The 22,262-nt window shown below is 46.5% G+C and overlaps 1 protein-coding gene across 1 annotated transcript in view; it reads right to left on the minus strand.

Moving 5' to 3' along the window:
• Nucleotides 1–10,983: 10,983 nt before the first annotated feature.
• Nucleotides 10,984–22,262, minus strand: part of LOC125547385 (ankyrin repeat-containing protein At5g02620-like) — a 17,719-nt gene continuing 6,440 nt past the window's right edge. Inside the window, exons 3-7 of the mRNA XM_048711272.1 lie at nucleotides 15,142–15,241; nucleotides 14,574–14,668; nucleotides 12,426–12,705; nucleotides 11,813–12,354; nucleotides 10,984–11,354 (exon numbers count right to left, since the gene is read on the minus strand). Coding sequence (XP_048567229.1) covers nucleotides 11,079–11,354; nucleotides 11,813–12,354; nucleotides 12,426–12,705; nucleotides 14,574–14,668; nucleotides 15,142–15,241 — 1,293 coding nt within the window. The 3' untranslated portion in view covers nucleotides 10,984–11,078. The remainder of the gene's footprint in view (nucleotides 11,355–11,812; nucleotides 12,355–12,425; nucleotides 12,706–14,573; nucleotides 14,669–15,141; nucleotides 15,242–22,262) is intronic.

Below are 22,262 nucleotides of genomic sequence, written 5' to 3' on the forward strand. Positions count from 1 at the left end.
TGCATGACCATAAAAGATATTACTCATATAAATAGAACAACCATTATTCTCTGATTTAAATGAATAACCGTCTCGCATCAAACAAGATCCAGATATAATGTTCATGCTTAACGCTGGCACCAAATAACAATTATTTAGGTCTAATACTAATCCGGAAGGTAGATGTAGAGGTATTGTGCCGACTGCAATCACATCGACTTTGGAACCGTTTCCCACGCGCATCGTCACCTCGTCCTTAGCCAATCTTCGCTTAATCCGTAGTCCCTGTTTCGAGTTGCAAATGTTAGCAACAGAACCAGTATCAAATACCCAGGTGCTACTGCGAGCATTAGTAAGGTACACATCAATAACGTGTATATCACATATACCTTTGTTCACCTTGCCATCCTTCTTATCCGCCAAATACTTGGGGCAGTTCCGCTTCCAGTGACCAGTCTGCTTGCAGTAGAAGCACTCAGTTTCAGGCTTAGGTCCAGGTTTGGGTTTCTTCTCTTGAGCAGCAACTTGCTTGCTGTTCTTTTTGAAGTTCCCCTTCTTCTTCCCTTTGCACTTTTTCTTGAAACTAGTGGCCTTGTTGACCATCAACACTTGATGCTCCTTCTTGATTTCTACCTCCGCAGCTTTCAGCATTGCGAAGAGCTCGGGAATAGTCTTATTCATCCCTTGCATATTATAGTTCATCACGAAGCTCTTGTAGCTAGGTGGCAGTGATTGGAGAATTCTGTCAATGACGCAATCATCTGGAAGATTAACTCCCAATTGAATCAAGTGATTATTATACCCAGACATTTTGAGTATATGCTCACTGACAGAACTGTTCTCCTCCATCTTGCAGCTATAGAACTTATTGGAGACTTCATATCTCTCAATCCGGGCATTTGCTTGAAATATTAACTTCAACTCCTGGAACATCTCATATGCTCCATGACGTTCAAAACGTCGTTGAAGTCCCGATTCTAAGCCGTAAAGCATGGCACACTGAACTATCGAGTAGTCATCAGCTTTGCTCTGCCAGACGTTCATAACATCCGGCGTTGCTCCTGCAGCAGGCCTGGCACCCAGCGGTGCTTCCAGGACGTAATTCTTCTGTGCAGCAATGAGGATAATCCTCAAGTTACGGACCCAGTCCGTGTAATTGCTACCATCATCTTTCAACTTTGCTTTATCAAGGAATGCATTAAAATTCAACGGAACAACATCATGAGCCATCTATCTACAATCAAACATAAACAAGCAAGATACTAATCAGGTACTAAGTTTCATGATAAATTTAAGTTCAGTTAATCATGTTAATTAAAGAACTCCCACTTAGATAGACATCCCTCTAATCCTCTAAGTGATTACGTGATCCAAATCAACTAAACCATAACCAATCATCACGTGAGATGGAGTAGTTTTCAATGGTGAACATCGTTATGTTGATCATATCTACTATATGATTCACGCTCGACCTTTCGGTCTCCGTGTTCCGAGGCCATATCTGTATATGCTTGGCTCGTCAAGTATAACCTGAGTATTCCGCGTGTGCAACTATTTTGCACCCGTTGTATTTGAACGTAGAACCTATCACACCCGATCATCACGTGGTGGCTCAGCACGAAGAACTTTCGCAACGGTGCATACTCAGGGAGAACACTTCTTGATAATTTAGTGAGAGATCATCTTATAATGCTACCGTCAATCAAAGCAAGATAAGATGCATAAAAAGGATAAACATCACATGCAATCAATATAAGTGATATGATATGGCCATCATCATCTTGTGCTTGTGATCTCCATCTCCGAAGCACCGTCGTGATCACCATCGTCACCGGCGTGACACCTTGATCTCCATCGTAGCATCATGGTCGTCTCGCCAAGCTTATGCTTCCACGACTATCACTACCGCTTAGTAACAAATTAAAGCATTACATCGCGATTTCATTGCATACAATAAAGCGACAACCATATGGCTCCTGCCAGTTGCCGATAACTCGGTTACAAAACATGATCATCTCATACAATAAAATTCAGCATCATGTCTTGACCATATCACATCACAACATGCCCTGCAAAAACAAGTTAGACGTCCTCTACTTTGTTGTTGCAAGTTTTACGTGGCTGCTACGGGCTTAAGCAAGAACCAATCTCACCTACGCATCAAAACCACAACGATAGTTTGTCAAATAGACTCCGTTTTAACCTTCGCAAGGACCGGGCGTAGCCATACTCGGTTAAACTAAAGTTGGAGAGACAGTCGCCCGCAAGCCACCTATGTGCAAAGCACGTCGGGGGAACCGGTCTCGCGTAAGCGTACGCGTAAGGTTGGTCCGGGTCGTCTCGTCCAACAATGCCGCCGAACCAAAGTATGACATGCTGGTAGGCAGTATGACTTATATCGCCCACAACTCACTTATGTTCTACTCGTGCATATAACATCAACATAAATAACCTAGGCTCGGATGCCACTGTTGGGTTTCGTAGTAATTTCAAAAAATTTCCTATGCACACGCAAGATCATGGTGATGCATAGCAACGAGAGGGGAGAGTGTTGTCTACGTACCCACGCAGACCGACTGCGGAAGTGTTGACACAACGTAGAGGAAGTAGTCGTACGTCTTCACGATCCAACCGATCAAGCACCGAAACTACGGCACCTCCGAGTTCGAGCACACGTTCAGCTCGATGACGATCCCCGGACTCCGATCCAGCAAAGTGTCGGGGAAGAGTTCCGTCAGCACGACGGCGTGGTGACGATCTTGATGCACTACACCAGCAGGGCTTCGCCTAAACTCCGCTACAGTATTATCGAGGAATATGGTGGCTGGGGGCACCGCACACGGCTAAGGAATAGATCACGTGGATCAACTTGTGTGTTCTAGGGTGCCTCTACCTCAGTATATAAAGGACCAAAGCGGGGGAGGCTGGCCGGCCACAAGGGGCGCGCCAGGAGAGTCCTACTCCCTTCCCCCCCAATCCTAGTTGGAATAGGATTCCTCGGGGGGGGGGGGGGGGGGGGCCGTCCACCTCTCCTAGTCCTACTAGGACTAGGGGAAGGGGGAGGCGCGCGGCCACCTTGGGCTGCCCCTTTCTCCTTTCCACTAAGGCCCACTAAGGCCCATATGGTTCCCGGGGGGTTCCGGTAACCTCCCGGTACTCCGGTAAAATCCCGATTTCACCCGGAACACTTCCGATATCCAAACATAGGCTTCCAATATATCAATCTTTACGTCTCGACCATTTCGAGACTCCTCGTCATGTCCGTGATCACATCCGGGACTCCGAACAACCTTCGGTACATCAAAATGCATAAACTCATAATATAACTGTCATCGTAACCTTAAGCGTGCGGACCCTACGGGTTCGAGAACAATGTAGACATGACCGAGACACGTCTCTGGTCAATAACCAATAGCGGGACCTGGATGCCCATATTGGCTCCTACATATTCTACGAAGATCTTTATCGGTCAGACCGCATAACAACATACGTTGTTCCCTTTGTCATCGGTATGTTACTTGCCCGAGATTCGATCGTCGGTATCCCATACCTAGTTCAATCTCGTTACCGGCAAGTCTCTTTACTCGTTCTGTAATACATCATCCGCAACTAACTCGTTTAGTTGCAATGCTTGCAAGGCTTAAGTGATGTGCATTACCGAGAGGGCCCAGAGATACCTCTCCGACAATCGGAGTGACAAATCCTAATCTCGAAATACGCCAACCCAACATCTACCTTTGGAGACACCTGTAATGCTCCTTTATAATCACCCAGTTACGTTGTGACGTTTGGTAGCACCCAAAGTGTTCCTCCGGCAAACGGGAGTTGCATAATCTCATAGTTACAGGAACATGTATAAGTCATGAAGAAAGCAATAGCAACATACTAAACGATCGGGTGCTAAGCTAATGGAATGGGTCATGTCAATCAGATCATTCAACTAATGATGTGACCTCGTTAATCAAATAACAACTCTTTGTTCATGGTTAGGAAACATAACCATCTTTGATTAACGAGCTAGTCAAGTAGAGGCATACTAGTGACACTCTGTTTGTCTATGTATTCACACATGTATTATGTTTCCTGTTAATACAATTCTAGCATGAATAATAAACATTTATCATGATATAAGGAAATAAATAATAACTTTATTATTGCCTCTAGGGCATATTTCCTTCAAGGGCGCGCCTACCCCCACCCCACCAAGGTCGCACCCTCCCAACCTTGTGGGGGCCATGTTGATCCGTCGCCTTCTCATCGCGACTCGGATGGAGGACCTCCACGTCCCCCGCGGCCACAACCCACATCAAGCCTCCCGATGAGCTACCGCGTGGCCCCCCGCCTCCCCGTGATAGCTCACCGGCGGCCGCCCAACCACGCCGGCGACTCTTGCCGCCCTGCCGATCCAGTCCGTCTGCGATGACGAGGCAACGGGGCTGGGGCGGCACGTCCACTGCATCTCCTCCGACAGCGACTCCGCCCCTGCGTCCCAACAGGCCGTCGCCCCCATATCCGTTCCCTGCATCGACTGCCATCACTCCTCCTCCATGACATGCCTCCATCACGCTCCCACGCCCCGCCTCGCCGCGCCCACCGGGGGAGCTCCACCACCTTCCTCTGCTGCGGGCGGCGACAACGCCGGCCCTATTGACGGCTTCCACCTCCCTCAACAATGATGCTGCCATCGGCGTTCTCCCACTACGACAGCTCCAACTCGTCAAACCCTTGACGCCGCCTTCACCTTCTCGGCTGGGGCCTCCTCCTCTGGTATGCCCCCCACTCAGCCATGCTCACTCACTACACTTGGCCAGCCTCTACTTACCTTACCCATGCCCACCCCACCCTGAAACTGCAGACTCTCCCACACCAGATGCGTGCTTCGGAAGCCGCCATAGCCAAGCCTTCGCATACCAGACAAAAAGCCTACGTCGAAGCTCTCGGCTGGCTGCCAAGGAGCCCACTGTCTTCACCGACATGACTACCAAGGCGGTGCGTGCAAAAGCCGCGCGCCTCACTGCCACCGACGTCGCGCGTGCACTCAAGGACGCCATTCACCATTCCCAGCTCGACATCCCTGACGCCCAACCAGCCTCGGCCAGGGCCCTAGCGGAGATTGCATCACTTTGCGGTGCAGACGATGACGCTGTTGCTTCCGTTGCCCATGCCGACGACAACAGCGACGTCGACGGTGCGGATCACCTGCCATGATGGCCTCTGCTAACCATGCACGCCCACATGCCGTCTCATCGGCAACGCGCCGTCTATGCCGCGGCCTGTATCACTCTAGATTTTACTATTCCCCTAGTATGTGTACTGAGCGCAAGCTTGTGGCTTGCCTCAACTACCTCTTAGTCATTCGCATGTTCTCTTTTCCTCTCTGTACTCTGCTTTCCTTAAGTACCCGGTGCACTCCTTACCTTTATGAGTAACACCGTCTTATCCATCTGTTCATGGAACGTAAGAGGACTTGGTGATGTGTCCAAATGTGCTGACATTCTATCAGACTTAATCAGCATCAGTCCCCATTGTGCACTTCTTCAGGAATCCAAACTAAGCGAAATTACAGACAGAAAATTCCACTCCTTCCTGCCAAAATCTCTAGACCAAAAACTATTTCTCCCGGCCCACGGCTCGGCAGGCGGAACCGTCTCAGCGTTCAACTCAAACTTTTTCACTGTCCTATCCCACACAAACTATAACTTTGCCACCTCTATTAAACTCACATCTCTCGCCCACCCACACCCCTTCATCCTTACTAACATATACGCACCCGCATGCCATAACCTCAAACAAGCCTTTCTTGACGAACTAAAATCAATTAAGGAAGATGACAACACACCTTGGCTAATAGTTGGAGACTTCAACCTTCTCCGGTTCTCTCACGAAAAAAACAATCCAAATTTCCACCAACGAGAGGCCGATGCTTTCAACAACACGATCAACGAGCTAGCGCTTATCGAATTACCCCTGCTAGATAGAAGGTTTACATGGTCCAACAAACGATCGACGCCAACCTTAGAACGACTAGACAGAGCCTTCTTTAACCTTTCCTGGAACACCTGTTTCCCCAACACAATCCTGGACTAGCTTCCCAACACAATCCTGGCCTCGCTACCGCGCATCGCATCCGATCACGTCCCACTAATCCTACGCATCCAGACCCATGTGCCTAAGCCACGCCATTTTCGTTTCGAGTCCTCCTGGACACAAGCCACTGCCTGTCATCAAATTGTCCAAAAATGTTGGGCCCCCAAACCTCACACAGCACAACGATCAAACTCAGCTGCAACCCTGTCAAACGCCCTGAAAAAAACTCGATGCTCTCTCAAGCACTGGGCTTCAACACGACCCCCAGCCCACTCCCGCGAGGAGGCTTCAAAAAATATTATAAATTTACTTGATCTAAAAGAAGAAGCTAGGCCCCTCTCAAAGGCCGAATTCAGACTGGGATGTGTCGTCACAGAGGCTCTTCATTTAGCTGTAGCTGAAAAAATGAACTTCTGGAAACAACGTGGCAAAGTTCGCGCCGCAATCCACGGCGAGGAAAACACACAATACTTCCATGCTGCCGCCTCCCAGCGCCTACGAAAAAACACCATAACTTCTCTCCTCGTTAATGGGACGGAGTTCCACTCACATGACCAAAAAGCAACTATTCTTCGGGATCATTTCACTTCCATCCTTGGCTCACCTCCAACCAACACATGCCCATTACAACCACAACATTACTACCCCCACCCGCTACCCCAACTCCTCAACCTAGACACTCCCTTTACGATCGAAGAAATCAAATAGGCTTTTATGCAAATGAACTCCCTCGCTAGCCCTGGTCCGTACGGCTTCGGTCCCAAGTTCTATAAAAAATACTGGAATCTAGTTAAAACCCACATATTCTCTTTTATGACTGATTTCCAGAACCTCTCTGCCCAAACCGAATGCTTGAATAGAGCCCACCTAATCTTGCTGCAAAAAAAAGAACTCTCAAATACACCTGACGCCTACTAACCTATCTCTCTTCAGAATTGCCCCATCAAAGCAGTCGCAAAAGTACTCACCAACAGACTCAAACCGTTTGTCCCTCTACTTGTCCGTGGAAACCAGACTGGCTTTATCCCGGGACGATGCATCGCTGACAATTTCGTCTTCGCCGCAGACCTCGTTGGTGCTTGCCATTCACGAAAAGCCCCAACCATGGTCATTAAACTTGACTTCTCCAAAGCTTTTGACTCACTATCTGGGAAATCAATTCTCACCATCCTACGCTGCCGTGGATTCCCACCAAAATTTATAGCCTGGATTCAGGATCTTCTTTCATCTGGAAAAACGGCCGTCATGCTAAATGGTATCCCGGGAAACTGGATAAACTGCAAGAACGGACTTAGACAAGGAGACCCTATATCACCCTATCTTTTCATCATCGTGGCTGACCTCCTCCAACAAATGATCAATCAGGACTGCGACCCTCTACACCTCACACATCCCCTGTTCACACATCTACCACCGACAGTCCTACAATATGCTGATGACATACTTATTATCGCAAAGGCATCCAATGACGCAGCCCTACAACTCAAAAGCATTCTCCACAACTTTGCCTTGGCTACTGGCCTCATGATAAACTTCACAAAAACCACATTCGTGCCGATGCATGTTTGCCCCACACTTGCGGACTCAATTGCCGCGACTCTACTATGCACCACCTCAACCTTCCCCCAAATCTACCTAGGTCTACCCCTGGCCCCTACACGCCTCCTGCCTAACGCCTTTCTACCCATTATTGAACGATGCCGAAAATTTCTGACGGGCTGGCGAGCTAAACTTCTCTCCAAGGGAGACAGACTCATTTTGTTGTCTGCCGTCCTAGATTCCATCCTGGTATACTTCATGTCCGTCTTCCTCATTCCCAAAAGTGTTCTAAAAACCCTACTCTATCCGTCGGGCTTTCTTTTGGGCTGCGGAAGAAACATGCACCGGTGCTCAATGCTTAGTTGCCTGGAAAAATGTTTGTAAACCAAAAAAGTTTGGTGGCTTGGGCCTAAAAAATCTGCATGTTCAGAATAACTGTCTACTAATGAAATTTGTTGTCAAAGCACTACTCCCAGAACAAAACCCTTGGCTAGAATGGATCAGCATGCCACCACCCACCCCCCCCCCCCCCCCCACCCCCCAGCCCCTCTTTCCTCTGCCACACAATAAACCAGCAACTCCCAGCTCTGCACGCAATAACCTTTGTTCTTACAAACTCGGGCACCAACACCTACTTTTGGCTAGATACCTGGCTTCACCAACAATTGCTTGCTACTCTATTTCCCTGCCTATATTCGCATACCACCTCGCCTCTCGCTCGTGTGGCCGCTGTTTTGAACAACGGTTTAGAATCAATCCTATGGAACCGCCTAACAACTAATGCTGCTTCCGAGATGTGCTCGTTGTTGTCTCTCTTGCAGGATTTCCAGGTATCGCCAGGGCCGGACCAGCGCTTCCTTAACGGTGGCACGCGCTTCTCCACGCGGGCCGCCTACTAGCTGATCATGGGCGAAAATGAGGATGATATGCATGCAATTGCCATTTGGTCTTCATGCGTCCCCAACCGCGTAAAGATCTTTGCATGGCTCCTATCCCGTGGACGTCTTAACTCCAAAAGCAACCTCCTCCGAAAGCACACCGTCACAGACTCCCTTTGTCCACGATGTGGTTTCGACGGCGAGACCAGCTCACACATCTTCATCGACTGCCCGCTCGCTCAGTGAATTTGGTAAAGGATTGGACTCTCACCCTCCACTTCCATTGATGATCTATGGGATTGCCGTCTACCCGCCCAGGTGGATGCAACGATATGGCACTCTGTCCTCCTTATTATCTTATGGAAGATCTGGGATGCAAGAAATGCTATGACATTCAAGCAACAAAACCACCACAGTATCTCCACCTTGAAGCGAATCCTGGATGACTTGATGCTTTGGACGCACCGGATGAGAAAACCGGATCATAAACAGGCCACCCTCTCATGGCATTCCTACTTCTTTTCACGATTACACGTGCTTATGTAATTCACCTTTGTAATCAGACAAGTGTTGGGTTACAAAATGAGAAATATATTCAGGTGGGGAGCTCCCCCCCCCCCCGGTGATTTTTCAAAAAATAAATAAATTACAAAGCTACCATAAGACACATGAATGAGGTTAGACCATTCAAGGACATCAGACTTGTAGCTTGAGCGCACTGAAATATGAGCTTCAATTCAAGACAGGCTTCAGTAACCTGTCTTGAAGCTGAGATTTCGTGTGCAATCACCTAAGCTAGATAACATATACTTTACACTAGAATGTGAAGCCTGTCTTGAAGCTCGTCTTCAAGACAGGTTATCTGCGTTGCTTCAGCGTTGCCAAACAGTTAATTGGACCACCAGTGGAGAGGTTGGCGCAGTGGCTATCGACGGTGGATTTGATGGGGCAGCAAGGTCTGTCGACAGTCAAAGTGGCACTGTACTGCCCAAGTATTGTCTGGACTGAGTGATTTTTGAAGAATATGCAATAACTGTTGGATTAATCTTTACTGGATGGCTGAGTAAGTGACCACTGGAGAGATCAATAGGTGGCACCTTGTTATCGAATTCGACCCCTCTTAGACAGTGCTACCTGTCCACAATAGTCTGAAAGCATGTTAGCCTTACTGAATCAGACTTGCTTTGCTTGATGAGAATCATTGGAGGAGGATGCATTTTGGTTATACTTGCTCAATGATTTATTTTATGTGTCTCCTCACACACACAACTATATTTTGGGGGAGGATGCATTGATTTAGTTCAGGACTGTCCTTTATTAGACCGTTACTTTAACTGACTTGACTGGTTACTACTTATTGGCAGATGCCGAGTATTGGAACGTCCAATCAGATCAAATGCAGAATACCCGAGCATGCATTTTTACTGTGGGCTTGACAATGTACAAGTTCATAGCAGGTGCTTAACTCTGATATTAAAGGTAACAAGAACATAATAAATTTGAATCATCTGTATAGGGAAATGATATTTTTTTAGCACATGCTATTAAACTGCTACTTCCTCTTCATAAATATAAGATGTTTCAACTTTTTCTGAATCGGATGTATATAGACACGTTTTAGTGTGTTTGTTCACTCAGCTCAGTCCGTATATAGTCCATATTGAAATATCAAAAACATGTTATATTTGTGAATGGAGGGAGTATTTATTAAGCCAACAATCCAGAAACATACATATGGTTTGATGGCCTTATAGGTGTCCTTATAGCTTGTTCCTGAAGATCTGCCTCAGCAGAAGTGCTTGCTACACATCACATGTTTATAGCCTTATAAGCGTCCTAAAGATTACTGTGCCATACTCATGCGGTTTTCAGTTGCATTATGACACAACACTCTAGGTTTGAACTTCTAAAAAACTTTTAAGAATGCGTGTGATTATCATGTCCTGCTGGTACTAGTCCCACTGTATCCGTTTCACAAAACTTCCACAAACCCCAGAAGAAATAGATCTGTTCAAGGCCAAGCTTTGCAAAGCTCTTATCAAGGTTTGATGCAATGTATGAAGCTTACTCTTGGCTTAGTCTCTTAAATGAAGGAAGCACTTCATCACAAGTTTGGTAGTTTGATACTCCCTCCGTAAAGAAATATAAGAGCGTTTAGATAACTACTTAGTGATCTATAAATGCTCTTATATTTGTTAACAGAGGGAGTAGTATTTATTACAGATTCAGAAGTACTATTGAGAAAGCATAACCATAATACAAATTGATGAGGTCAAACCATGCTAAGAAGATCATGATTGTATTTTTCACCCAGCCTAATTTTGAGCCTCCAAACAGGCCATTTGCCTAGCAGCTTAGTGACAATGGGTAACACAGCTACCATAACACAAATTGCAATGGCCAGCCAGTGGAGACGTGGAGCCAGCACTGTGTATAGACCAGTTGAAAAAGCCGTAGTTGTTGCCGCGTATGCAAACCACATGAGCTTCTTAGTGAAGTATATGTAATGGGTCAAGAACTCGTAATCTTCCCACCTTGCCATGATGCATATGAAGGCCACAGAAAACGAGAAGCACATTGCTAAGGTGTCAGAGATCAAGAATGCCATAAATGCAACCTTCGAGTCATGACAGGAAGCCCCTCGCTATCACGAGCACTGCTATATCCTCCAGGCAGAGTGAAAGCAGCGGCAAAGGTGATTGTCGTAATGAGGATCGCCACTAATGAGGTATTGGTTGTGTATGTTTTAGTTAGTGACTTCACATTCTTCCTTGATTCATAAATTGCCAGTTGCTTGGCTTCCACGTAGAGGTTATGAAGAGCGGTAGCATCATGTGGATCAGCTTCCGACATACGCATGATTACTTCGTTCTGCATAAATTCTAGAGATAAGGTACACACACAGAGCTCACGTTGTAACAATAAAGCGTAGCTCTTCTACCATGTGAATAATAGTGTTATTCATAGTAGTGCATTGAGTTCAAAAAGTGTAGTGTGAAAAACTATAGACATTTGTATTTGGTTAAGCAATTAAACAATCAAAGAGGAGTGTATATATATATATATATATATATATATATATATATATATATATATATATATATATATATATATCACCTAACTACCTGCAAATCATTCTGGTGTTGTCTACTGCTGACCAGAGCTAGCACCATTGTTGCCGAGTCCCGAGCTATCGCTCAGTCTCATGGATGGTTTTATCATTAGTTACTTGCATAACAGAGGAAAGGGGTACAACCTACTAAAGTATTTTTCTTATTTGTAACAGTTCTATATGTTCCAGTATATTTAATTATAAAACACGTACGTACCCAGTTCACAGTCTTGACATGATGCATGTTGTTCGACAGTTCCCGGACTGCTGAACCAGAAAATTTGTCAATCACTGTCTTGTCTATATCCTTGCGGGACAGTAAAGCAGCAACCATCTTAGGATTGCACTTCTGGACCGCGTGATGTAGAGCGGTTTTTCCATCAATGTCTTGCATGTTGACGACTTTCCGGAGTTGTGTTGTCTCTGCTTCCAGGATAAATTCGACGAATTCCATATGATCTTGCTGTACAGCTTCATGAAGGCATGTAAACATATTTCCACGTGTATTGCGGTAAGGAGCATCTGGACAATGATGAAGAAGCTCTGTGGCAACATTAACATGGCCTCGAAATGCGGCAACGCAAAGGAGCGGATTACCCTTTTTGCTTATTTCGTATCCTAAAGAAGAATCATGTTCCAGCAATACTCGCAGTACGCCAACCTTGGCATAAATCACAGCCAGCATTGTTGGAGTATTCTCCGCCTCATCAGCTTCTGTGGCTAGCCAAGGCCGTTTCCCCATAATTTTTTTAGCAATGTCTGGAAACAAATCAAAACATGAATGATGGTTCACAGAAAGTTAAGTGATACAGGGGAGAAATGAATCTGACCTGAATTCCCGTTCCTTGCCGCAGCATGCAGAGCATTGCGGCTATTCTTTCCCCCATGAGCAGAATCAGGAATTTCCAGCAGCCTCTTGAAAACTCGCGGAAAATCTCTCATCACGGCGATGAACATGGGCGACTCATTGAAATTGGTCAGTGCTTGCGACAGCGCAGGCTCTTTTTCTATCAACTCCAGCGCAAGATCCTCGTGACCGTTGCGAATAGCATGGTGCAGTGCATTAAATTCATACTTGTCTTGTTGCAAGGTGGCCTGGTTCAGTTGTAGCTGATGGCAGCGTCCCAGTAAAAAAGAAGCCAGTGAAACATGGCCAAGCGTAACGGCTGAGATAAATGGAGTCTCCCACTCAGGGCCGGCCCTGGGGGTATGGCGGCGGGGCGACGGCCCAGGGCCCAGGCAAGGAGGAGGGCCCATGACAGAGTATATATCTATATTATAGCCAGCAAAAAATAGGTAAAAATAATACAAAAGAACTAGAGAAAAGAAATAAGATGGGCTAGGCCCATCAGATAGCTAGCAAGCCATCGCTGATCGATTAACGAACGCGAAGTCGTGAAGTGACACCGTGACTCACGCCAGTTGGCAGACAGACGACTGCTCGTTTTCCTTTTCCTTCGTAGGTTAGGTTCGTCAGGCGCCGTGACGCCCGTCGGCCTCCTCGCTCCGTCGCTCGGCGCCTTGCCGTGTCATCCTCGCCTCGCTTGCCGCTGGCCTGCTGCCCGCTGGAGCTGCACGCGTGGCGCGGCGTACGACAGTCCAGCAACCCAGCGGCCCGGCCATCCGGCATCCGGCAAGGCGGCACCGCGGCAATACGTATACAAGTATACATCCGACTGGCGACTACAAGTCTTGAAGTCTGCAACGCGGCCGTCCCCAATCCCTAAAGTACGTTTGAATGTTTCCATCCATGTTCCTCGGTTCCAGTCCATCCCCCAAACCCTAATTTGACAATTTCAGTACTTTATTTATTCTTTATTTAGTATTTAATTCCGTATTCAACTATACATCCATGATCCATCCTCCAATTTCAGTATGCATGAAGTTTTAAATTTTCTAATTCAATCAATCATTTTTTTTTGTCATTCTATGTACATGTCTAGGGTTCCAGTCATCCGATGTATAAATTCCTAATTCTTTGTATCCTCTTTTGATCTTTTCTTCATGATTTTAGGACATTAGCCTGCCATGTTACCTAAGAAGAAGCAATTATCGAGTGCTGAAACAAGAAGGAAAAAGAAAGAAAGTGATCCGAAAATTCTACCATTGAAGGATTCTTTGAATAAGTTCTTTACATCTTCAAGCAATGTTGATGTCATTGAAGAACAGGGGCAAGAAACTACTCCCGAAAAAACCTTTTTTGAAGCACTGAAGTATTATTGTTGTCGACGGAGTCAGTCTAATTTGGTTCTTATTTGAGGTAATTAATCATGTCATGTTAGTTTCATTTTGCGATTTTTTAGTATTATTGTTGTTGATGGAATCAGTTCGAATTTGGTTATTATTGTTCTCGATGAAGTCATTTGAATTATTATAGTCAATTTTTAAACTAAAGATATGTGACTAAAAGTTACTCTTAATAAGTCATATATATAACGCACACGCATACATATATATGGTCTTAGGACTTAGGACATAGGGGCCCATGTTGTCGAGTTCGCCTAGGGCCTCCCAAAACATAGGGCCGGCCCTGCTAGTTCCACTCAATGTTGACCTTTGCGAGGAGAGACTTCTCCCGTTCTATGACATCATTGCAGAATTCCAAGTGACCATGGATGGCGGCTATGTGGAGGCAATTGTTCCCCTGTGGAGTTGTTCCAAGTAGAATGTGTTAGGAATATGCAATTTGTATTCTCATGAGGCCATAGGCCGATATATATATATATATATATATATATATATATATATATATATATATATATATAGGTGTGGAACATATACAGGAAACCCCTTATACAACGGGATAAATACAAAGGGGTACATGACTTATATTATAACTCGAACACCCCTCCTCAAACTCATGGTGGATGAACAACACTGAGTTTGGAGAGATAAAAGCCATGTTGTGCTCTAGTCTGGGCTTTCGTCAGGAAATCCGCCAACTGTAACTCAGAAGGCACATACTGAAGAGCAATAACTTGACCTTGCACACCAGCGCGCACATAGAAAGCATCAACACCAATATGCTTGGTGAGCTCATGCTTCACAGGATCGCGCACAATGCTAATAGCACCTGTACTGTCAGATAAGAGCAGAGTCGGTGTAGTGACAGAAACACCAAAATCCTGAAGTAACCACCGTAACCAAGTCACCTCTGCCGTCAAAAGAGCCATTGCTCGCAACTCAGCCTCGGCACTCGAACGGGAAACTGCAATCTGTTTCTTCATCTTCCAAGCAATGAGAGAACCACCAAGAAAAACACAGTAAGCAGAAAGTGAACGGCGATCTGAAGGATCACTAGCCCACGTAGCATTCGAAAGGCCTGAAGCTGTAAAGAACTGGAGCGAGGAAAGAATAGACGGTGAGAGATCATGCCCCGAAGATATCGAAGAACACGAAGGAGATGACTATAGTGAACCGATGTGGTAGCAGAAACGAACTGACTCAGAATATGAACCGGATAAGAGATGTCCGGACGAGTGACAGCTAGATAGACAAGACTTCCAACAAGATGACGATAACGCGTCGGGTCAGGGAGAGGATCACCATCAGTAGCACGGAGGTGAAGATTGAGCTCCATAGGAGTCTCAACAATGCGCTCGTCAGTAAGAGCAGCACGGGCAAGAAGATCCTGGATATACTTTTCCTGGGATATAAAAAAGCCATCAGAGGTAGAAGAGACTTCAATCCCAAGAAAGTAGCGAAGAGGTCCAAGATCAGACATAAGAAACTGCTCACTAAGACGAGCCTTTACAAAGGCACTATACTCGGGGTCATCCCCAGTGATGATCATGTCATCAACATAGAGAAGAAGAAGAGTCCGACCACGAGGAGAAATGTGAACAAACAATGTTGGATCATGAGCACTTGCTGAAAAACCAGCGGCAGTAACCACAGAGGCAAAACGCTCAAACCAGGCACAGGGGGCTTGCTTAAGGCCATAGAGAGAGCGACAAAGACGGCATACCATGCCATCAGGAACAGAATACCCAGGTGGTGGATGCATGTACACCTCCTCACGTAGCTCACCATTAAGAAAGGCATTCTTAACATCAAGCTGAGAGATAGACTAGTGGCGTGCAGAGGCAACGACAAGAAGTGTACGAATAGTGGTCATATGGGCCACAGGAGCAAAAGTCTCATCATAATCACGACCATGCTCCTGCTAAAAACCACGAGCCACAAGACAAGCTTTGTGACGCTCAAGAGAACCATCGGAGCGAGTCTTAACCTTGTAGACCCACTTACAAGTGATGGGACAGACTCCGGGAGGAAGAGAAATAAGATCCCAGGTACCAGTGTGTTCAAGAGCAGCAATCTCCTCTGCCATCGCAAACTGCCATTCAGGATGAACAACAGCCTGACGATAAGAAGTCGGCTCAAGAACAGCAGCACCAGCGGTGGGAAATCCAAAGCGACCAATAGGCGGACGAGGACGAGAACACAAGCCATAAGTAGGCTGAGAGGAAGATGACGACTCATCCATAGAGGCATCCACATGTCGTGAACGACGAGTGAAATGCTGACGAAAAGATGGAACAATAGAAGGAGGAATCGCCAAGGTAGAATCGGGGGGTGGCGACGAAGAAGTCACCGGAGATGAAGGTGTAGAATCTGGTGACATGCTAGGAGAGGAGACCGAGGAAGATGGTGGCTACAAATTGACTGGAGGTGGAGAAGCAGAGGGAGTGGAACGAAGAGGCACAGGCTCGACGGGGGTGATAGGTGAGTCAGTAAAAGTGAGGAAAGAGATATCCTCCACTGAAAAAGTCGAGGAAGATGGGCGTGGGTAGAAGGGACGAGACTCATCAAAAGTCACGTCTCGAGAGATACGCATCCGACGACCGATAGGATCCCAACAACGATAGCCCTTATGCTCATCACTGTAGCCTAAGAAGACACACTCAACAGACTGAGCGGTCAGTTTGGTGCGTTTGCAAGGGGCAAGAAGAACATAGCAAACACAACCAAACAAGCGAAGCATTGAATAATCGGGAGAATGATCAAAAAGACGCTCGAAAGGAACACCACCCTGTAGAGCAGCGGAAGGCTGTATATTGATAAGATAGGTGGAGGTGGAGACGGCCTCAACCCAAAAATGAGGCAGGAGAGAGGCAACAATCATCAATGCACGAGCCATCTCAAGAAGATGTCGATGCTTTCGCTCAGCCACACCATTCTGAGCATGAGCACCAGGGCAAGAGAATTGAGAGAGAGTTCCTTGCTCAACAAGAACACCACGCAACATCTTAGAGATATACTCGCCAGCGGAGTCAGCATGAAAAATACGAATGGGTGAAGAGAAGAGTATGATTAGACAACACCTCACTACGAGAAGTCATGAAATAAAGCCATGTGTAACGAGAGAAATCATCTATGAAAATAATATAGTATTTATGACCACCTTTCGAAGCAAAAGGAGCCGGACCCCATACATCAGAATGGACTAAATCGAAAGGACGCTTAGACACTGACTCACTATGTGAATATGGTAACTAAATCTGCTTGCCAAGACGACAACCCTGACACTCTAAAGAGACATCTCCTGAGACAGACCCCAGAAGACCTCGACGAACTAAAGACGACAACCGAGAACCACACAGATGACCAAGTCGATGATGCCACTGCTTGAAGGAACCAGTAACGGAGGCGACTGAAGCGGAGGAACTGGCGATGGTGGTGGCAGCGGAAGGAACATGAAGCCAGTCCAACTCCCAAAGATCCTGAGAATCACGGCGGCGAGGGCCAGCCCCAACCAGAGTGTGCGTGCGACGGTCCTGGACAGAACAAGAGTCAACGTCAAGGATGACGTGACAACCAGAATCAGTAAGTTGACCAGCAGAAAACAGATTCATGGTAAGTCGAGGAACATGAGCAACATCAGGAACAGAATAAGAAGGAGTGGTAAGATTGCCTCTACTAGCAACAGAAAGTGGAGTACATCAGCAGTGAAGACATGAACAGGAGAATCCAGTGATCGAAGAGAGGACAAAGTGAAAGAATGAGAAGACATATGAAAAGAAGCTCTAGAGTCCAGAACCCATGGGGATGTACCTGACTGTGTAGAGGGCGGTTGCTCAGTGCGGGAAGCATCAGTCACAGAACCAACAGTACCCGTCGAGGAAGAACCTGAAGCCGCGAGCAGACGCTTAAGTTTCAGAATATCCTGCTCAGTCAAAGCAATGGCTGAAGCTGTCGAGGTAGATGACGAAGTCCCTGAAGATGATGATCGCGCCTTGTGCATGTGTTTCATCTTCGTGTAGCACCGGGACTCAATATGACCATCATTGTTGCAGTAATCGCAATGTGGACGGGGCGACCTGAGCCTCCAGAAGGAGTGGGCAAGAGCGGCGGAGCAGTCGAGTAAGAAGGGGTCGGTGCAGCAGGTGGCGTGGAAGAAGACCGAGTAGTGAGCACAGAGGGAACCTCCAACAAACCAGCACCACGTAAGCGATTCTCCTCTGCACGAATCTCAGAAAGCGCCTCCATGAGAGAAATACGGCCACGAGCAAACAACTGAGCACGCCGGGGCTCAAACTCCTTATGGAGCCGAGACAGGAACTCACAGACACGATGAAACTCCAAATTGGCCTAGACAGCCTGGCAACAGGGGCAAGTATGACAACCAACATTGCAGAGAGAATCAAGCTGGTGCCAGATAGCAGAACTTGTTGGGGATCGTAGCAGAAATTTAAAATTTTCTACGCATCACCAAGATCAATCTATCAAGTAATCTAGCAACAAGGGGAAGGGGAGTGCATCTACATACCCTTGTAGATCGCCAAGCGGAAGTGTTACAAGAACGCAGTTGGTGGAGTCGTACACGCAGCGATTCAGATCGCGGTCGATTCCGATCTAAGCGTCGAGCAACGGCGCCTCCGCGTTCAACACACGTACAACCCGGTGACGTCTCCTGCGCCTTGATCCAGCAAGGAGAGAGGGAGAGGTTGGGGAAGACTCCGTCCAGCAGCAGCATGACGGCATGGTGGTGGTGGAGGAGCGCAGGACTCTAGCAGGGCTTCGCCAAGCACTACGAGAGACGAGGAGGGAGAGAGGTAGGGCTGCGCCAAGAGGGAAATCAAATCATGTGTTGGGCAGCCCCCAATACCTCAAGTATATATAGGGGGAGGGGAGGGGCTGCGCCTGAAGGAAATATGCCCTAGAGGCAATAATAATGTTATTATTTTATTTCCTTATATCATGATAAATGTTTATTATTCATGCTAGAATTGTATTATCCGGAAACATAATACCTGTGTGAATACATAGACAAACTAAAACGTCACTAGTATGCCTCTACTTGACTAGGTTGTTAATCAAAGATGGTTATGTTTCCTAACCATAGACATGTGTTGTCATTTGATTAACGGCATCACATTATTAGGAGAATGATGTGATTGACATGACCCATTCCATTAGCTTAGCACCCGATCGTTTAGTATGTTGCTATTGCTTTCTTCATGACTTATACATGTTCCTATGACTATGAGATTATGCAACCCCCGTTTGCCGGAGGAACACTTTGTGTGCTACCAAACGTCACAACGTAACTGGGTGATTATAAAGGAGCTCTACAGGTGTCTCCAAAGGTAAATGTTGGGTTGGCGTATTTCGAGATTAGGATTTGTCACTCCGATTGTCGGAGAGGTATCTCTGGGCCCTCTCGGTAATGCACATCACATAAGCCTTGCAAGCATTACAACTAATGAGTTAGTTGCGAGATGATGTATTACGAAACGAGTAAAGAGACTTGCCGGTAACGAGATTGAACTAGGTATTGAGATACCAACGATCGAATCTCGGGCAAGTAACATACCGATGACAAAGGGAACAACGTATGTTGTTGTGCGGTCTGACCGATAAAGATCTTCGTAGAATATGTGGGAGCCAATATGAGCATCCAGGTTCCGCTATTTGTTATTGACCGGAGACATGTCTTGGTCATGTCTACATTATTCTCGAACCCGTAGGGTCCGCACGCTTAAGGTTTCAATGACAGTTTTATTATGAGTTTATGAGTTTTGATGTACCGAAGTTAGTTCGGAGTCCCGGATGTGATCACGGACATGACGAGGAGTCTCGAAATGGTCGAGACATAAAGATTGATATATTGGACGGCTATATTCGGACACAGGAAGTGTTCCGGGTGATTTCGGAGAAAACCGGAGTGCCGGAGGGTTACCGGAACCTCCCCGGGAGAATTAATGGGCCGTATGGGCCTTAGTGGAGAGAGAGAGGAGCAGCCAGGGTGGGCCGCGCGCCTCCTTCCCCCTGGTCCGAATTGGACTAGGAGAGGGGGGGCGACGCCCCCCTTTCCTTCTCCCTCCCCCTTCCTTTCCCCCTCCTAGTAGGAGTAGGAAAGAGGGGAGTCCTACTCCTACTAGGAGGAGGACTCCTCCTCCTTGGCGCGCCATAGGGCCGGCCGGCCTCCTCCCCTTTCTCCTTTATATACGGGGGCAGGGGGCACCCCTAGACACACAAGTTGATCCACGTGATCATTTTCTTAGCCGTGTGCGGTGCCCCCTTCCACCATAATCCTCGATAATATTGTAGCGGTGCTTAGGCGAAGCCCTGCGACGGTAGAACATCAAGATCGTCACCACGCCGTCGTGCTGACGGAACTCTTCCCCGACACTTTGCTGGATCGGAGTCCGGGGATCGTCACCGAGCTGAACGTGTGCTAAAACTCGGAGGTGCCGTAGTTTCGGTGCTTGATCGGTCAGGCCGTGAAGACATACGACTACATCAACCGCGTTGTCATAACGCTTCTGCTGTCGGTCTACAAGGGTACGTAGATCACACTCTCCCCTCTTGTTGCTATGCATCACCATGATCTTGCGTGTGCGTAGGATTTTTTTTGAAATTACTACGTTTCCCAATAGTGGTATCAGAGCCTAGGTTTTATGTGTTGATGTTATATGCACGAGTAGAACACAAGTGAGTTGTGGGCGATATAAGTCATACTGCTTACCAGCATGTCATACTTTGGTTCGGTGGTATTGTTGGACGAAGCGGCCCGGACCAACATTACGCGTACACTTACGCGAGACCGGTTCTCCCGACGTGCTTTGCACAAAGGTGGCTAGCGGGTGTCAGTTTCTCCAACTTTAGTTGAACCGAGTGTGGCTACGCCCGGTCCTTGCGAAGGTTAAAACATCACCAACTTGACAAACTATCATTGTGGTTTTGATGCATAGGTAAGATTGGTTCTTACTTAAGCCCATAGCAGCCACATAAAACTTGCAACAACAAAGTAGAGAACGTCTAACTTGTTTTTGCAGGGCATGTTGTGATGTGATATGGTCAAGACATGATGCTAAATTTTATTGTATGAGATGATCATGTTTTGTAACCGAGTTATCGGCAACTGGCAGGAGCCATATGGTTGTCGCTTTATTGTATGCAATGCAACTGCGCTGTAATGCTTTACTTTATCACTAAGAGGTAGTGATAGTCGTTGAAGCATAAGCTTGGCGAGACGACCATGATGCTACGATGGAGATCAAGGTGTCACGCCGGTGATGATGGTGATCACGACGGTGCTTCGGAGATGGAGTTCACAAGCACAAGATGATGATGGCCATATCATATCACTTATATTGATTGCATGTGATGTTTATCTTTTATGCATCTTATCTTGCTTTGATTGACAGTAGCATTATAAGATGGTCTCTCACTAATTATCAAGAAGTGTTCTCCCTGAGTATGCACCGTTGCGAAAGTTCTTCGTGCTGAGACACCACGTGATGATCGGGTGTGATAGGCTCGACGTTCAAATACAACGGGTGCAAAACAGTTGCACACGCGGAATACTCAGGTTATACTTGACGAGCCAAGCATATACATATATGGCCTCGGAACACGGAGACCGAAAGGTCAAACGTGAATCATATAGTAGATATGATCAACATAGTGATGTTCACCAATGAAACTACTCCATCTCACGTGATGATCGGACATGGTTTAGTTGATTTGGATCACGTAATCACTTAGAGGATTAGAGGGATGTCTATCTAAGTGGGAGTTCTTTAGTAATATGATTAATTGAACCTAAATTTATCACGAACTTAGTACCTGATAGTATCTTGCTTGTTTATGTTTGGTTGTAGATAGATGGCCCATGCTGTTGTTCCGTTGAATTTTAATGCGTTCCTTGAGAAAGCAAAGTTGAAAGATGATGGTAGCAATTACACGGACTAGGTCCGTAAGTTGAGGATTATCCTCATTGCTGCACAGAAGAATTACGTCCTGGAAGCACCGCTGGGTGCCAGGCCTGCTGCTGGAGCAACACCAGATGTTATGAACGTCTGGCAGAGCAAAGCTGATGACTACTCGATAGTTCAGTGTGCCATGCTTTACGGCTTAGAATCAGGACTTCAACGACGTTTTGAACGTCATGGAGCATATTAGATGTTCCAGGAGTTGAAGTTAATATTTGAAGCAAATGCCCGGATTGAGAGATATGAAGTCTCCAATAAGTTCTATAGCTGCAAGATGGAGGAGAACAGTTCTGTCAGTGAGCATATACTCAAAATGTCTGGGTATAATAATCACTTGATTCAATTGGGAGTTAATCTTCCAGATGATTGCGTCATTGACAGAATTCTCCAATCACTGCCACCTAGCTACAAGAGCTTCGTGATGAACTATAATATGCAAGGGATGAA

This window comes from Triticum urartu, chromosome 3, assembly GCF_003073215.2.
Source record: "Triticum urartu cultivar G1812 chromosome 3, Tu2.1, whole genome shotgun sequence".
Lineage (NCBI taxonomy): Eukaryota > Viridiplantae > Streptophyta > Magnoliopsida > Poales > Poaceae > Triticum > Triticum urartu.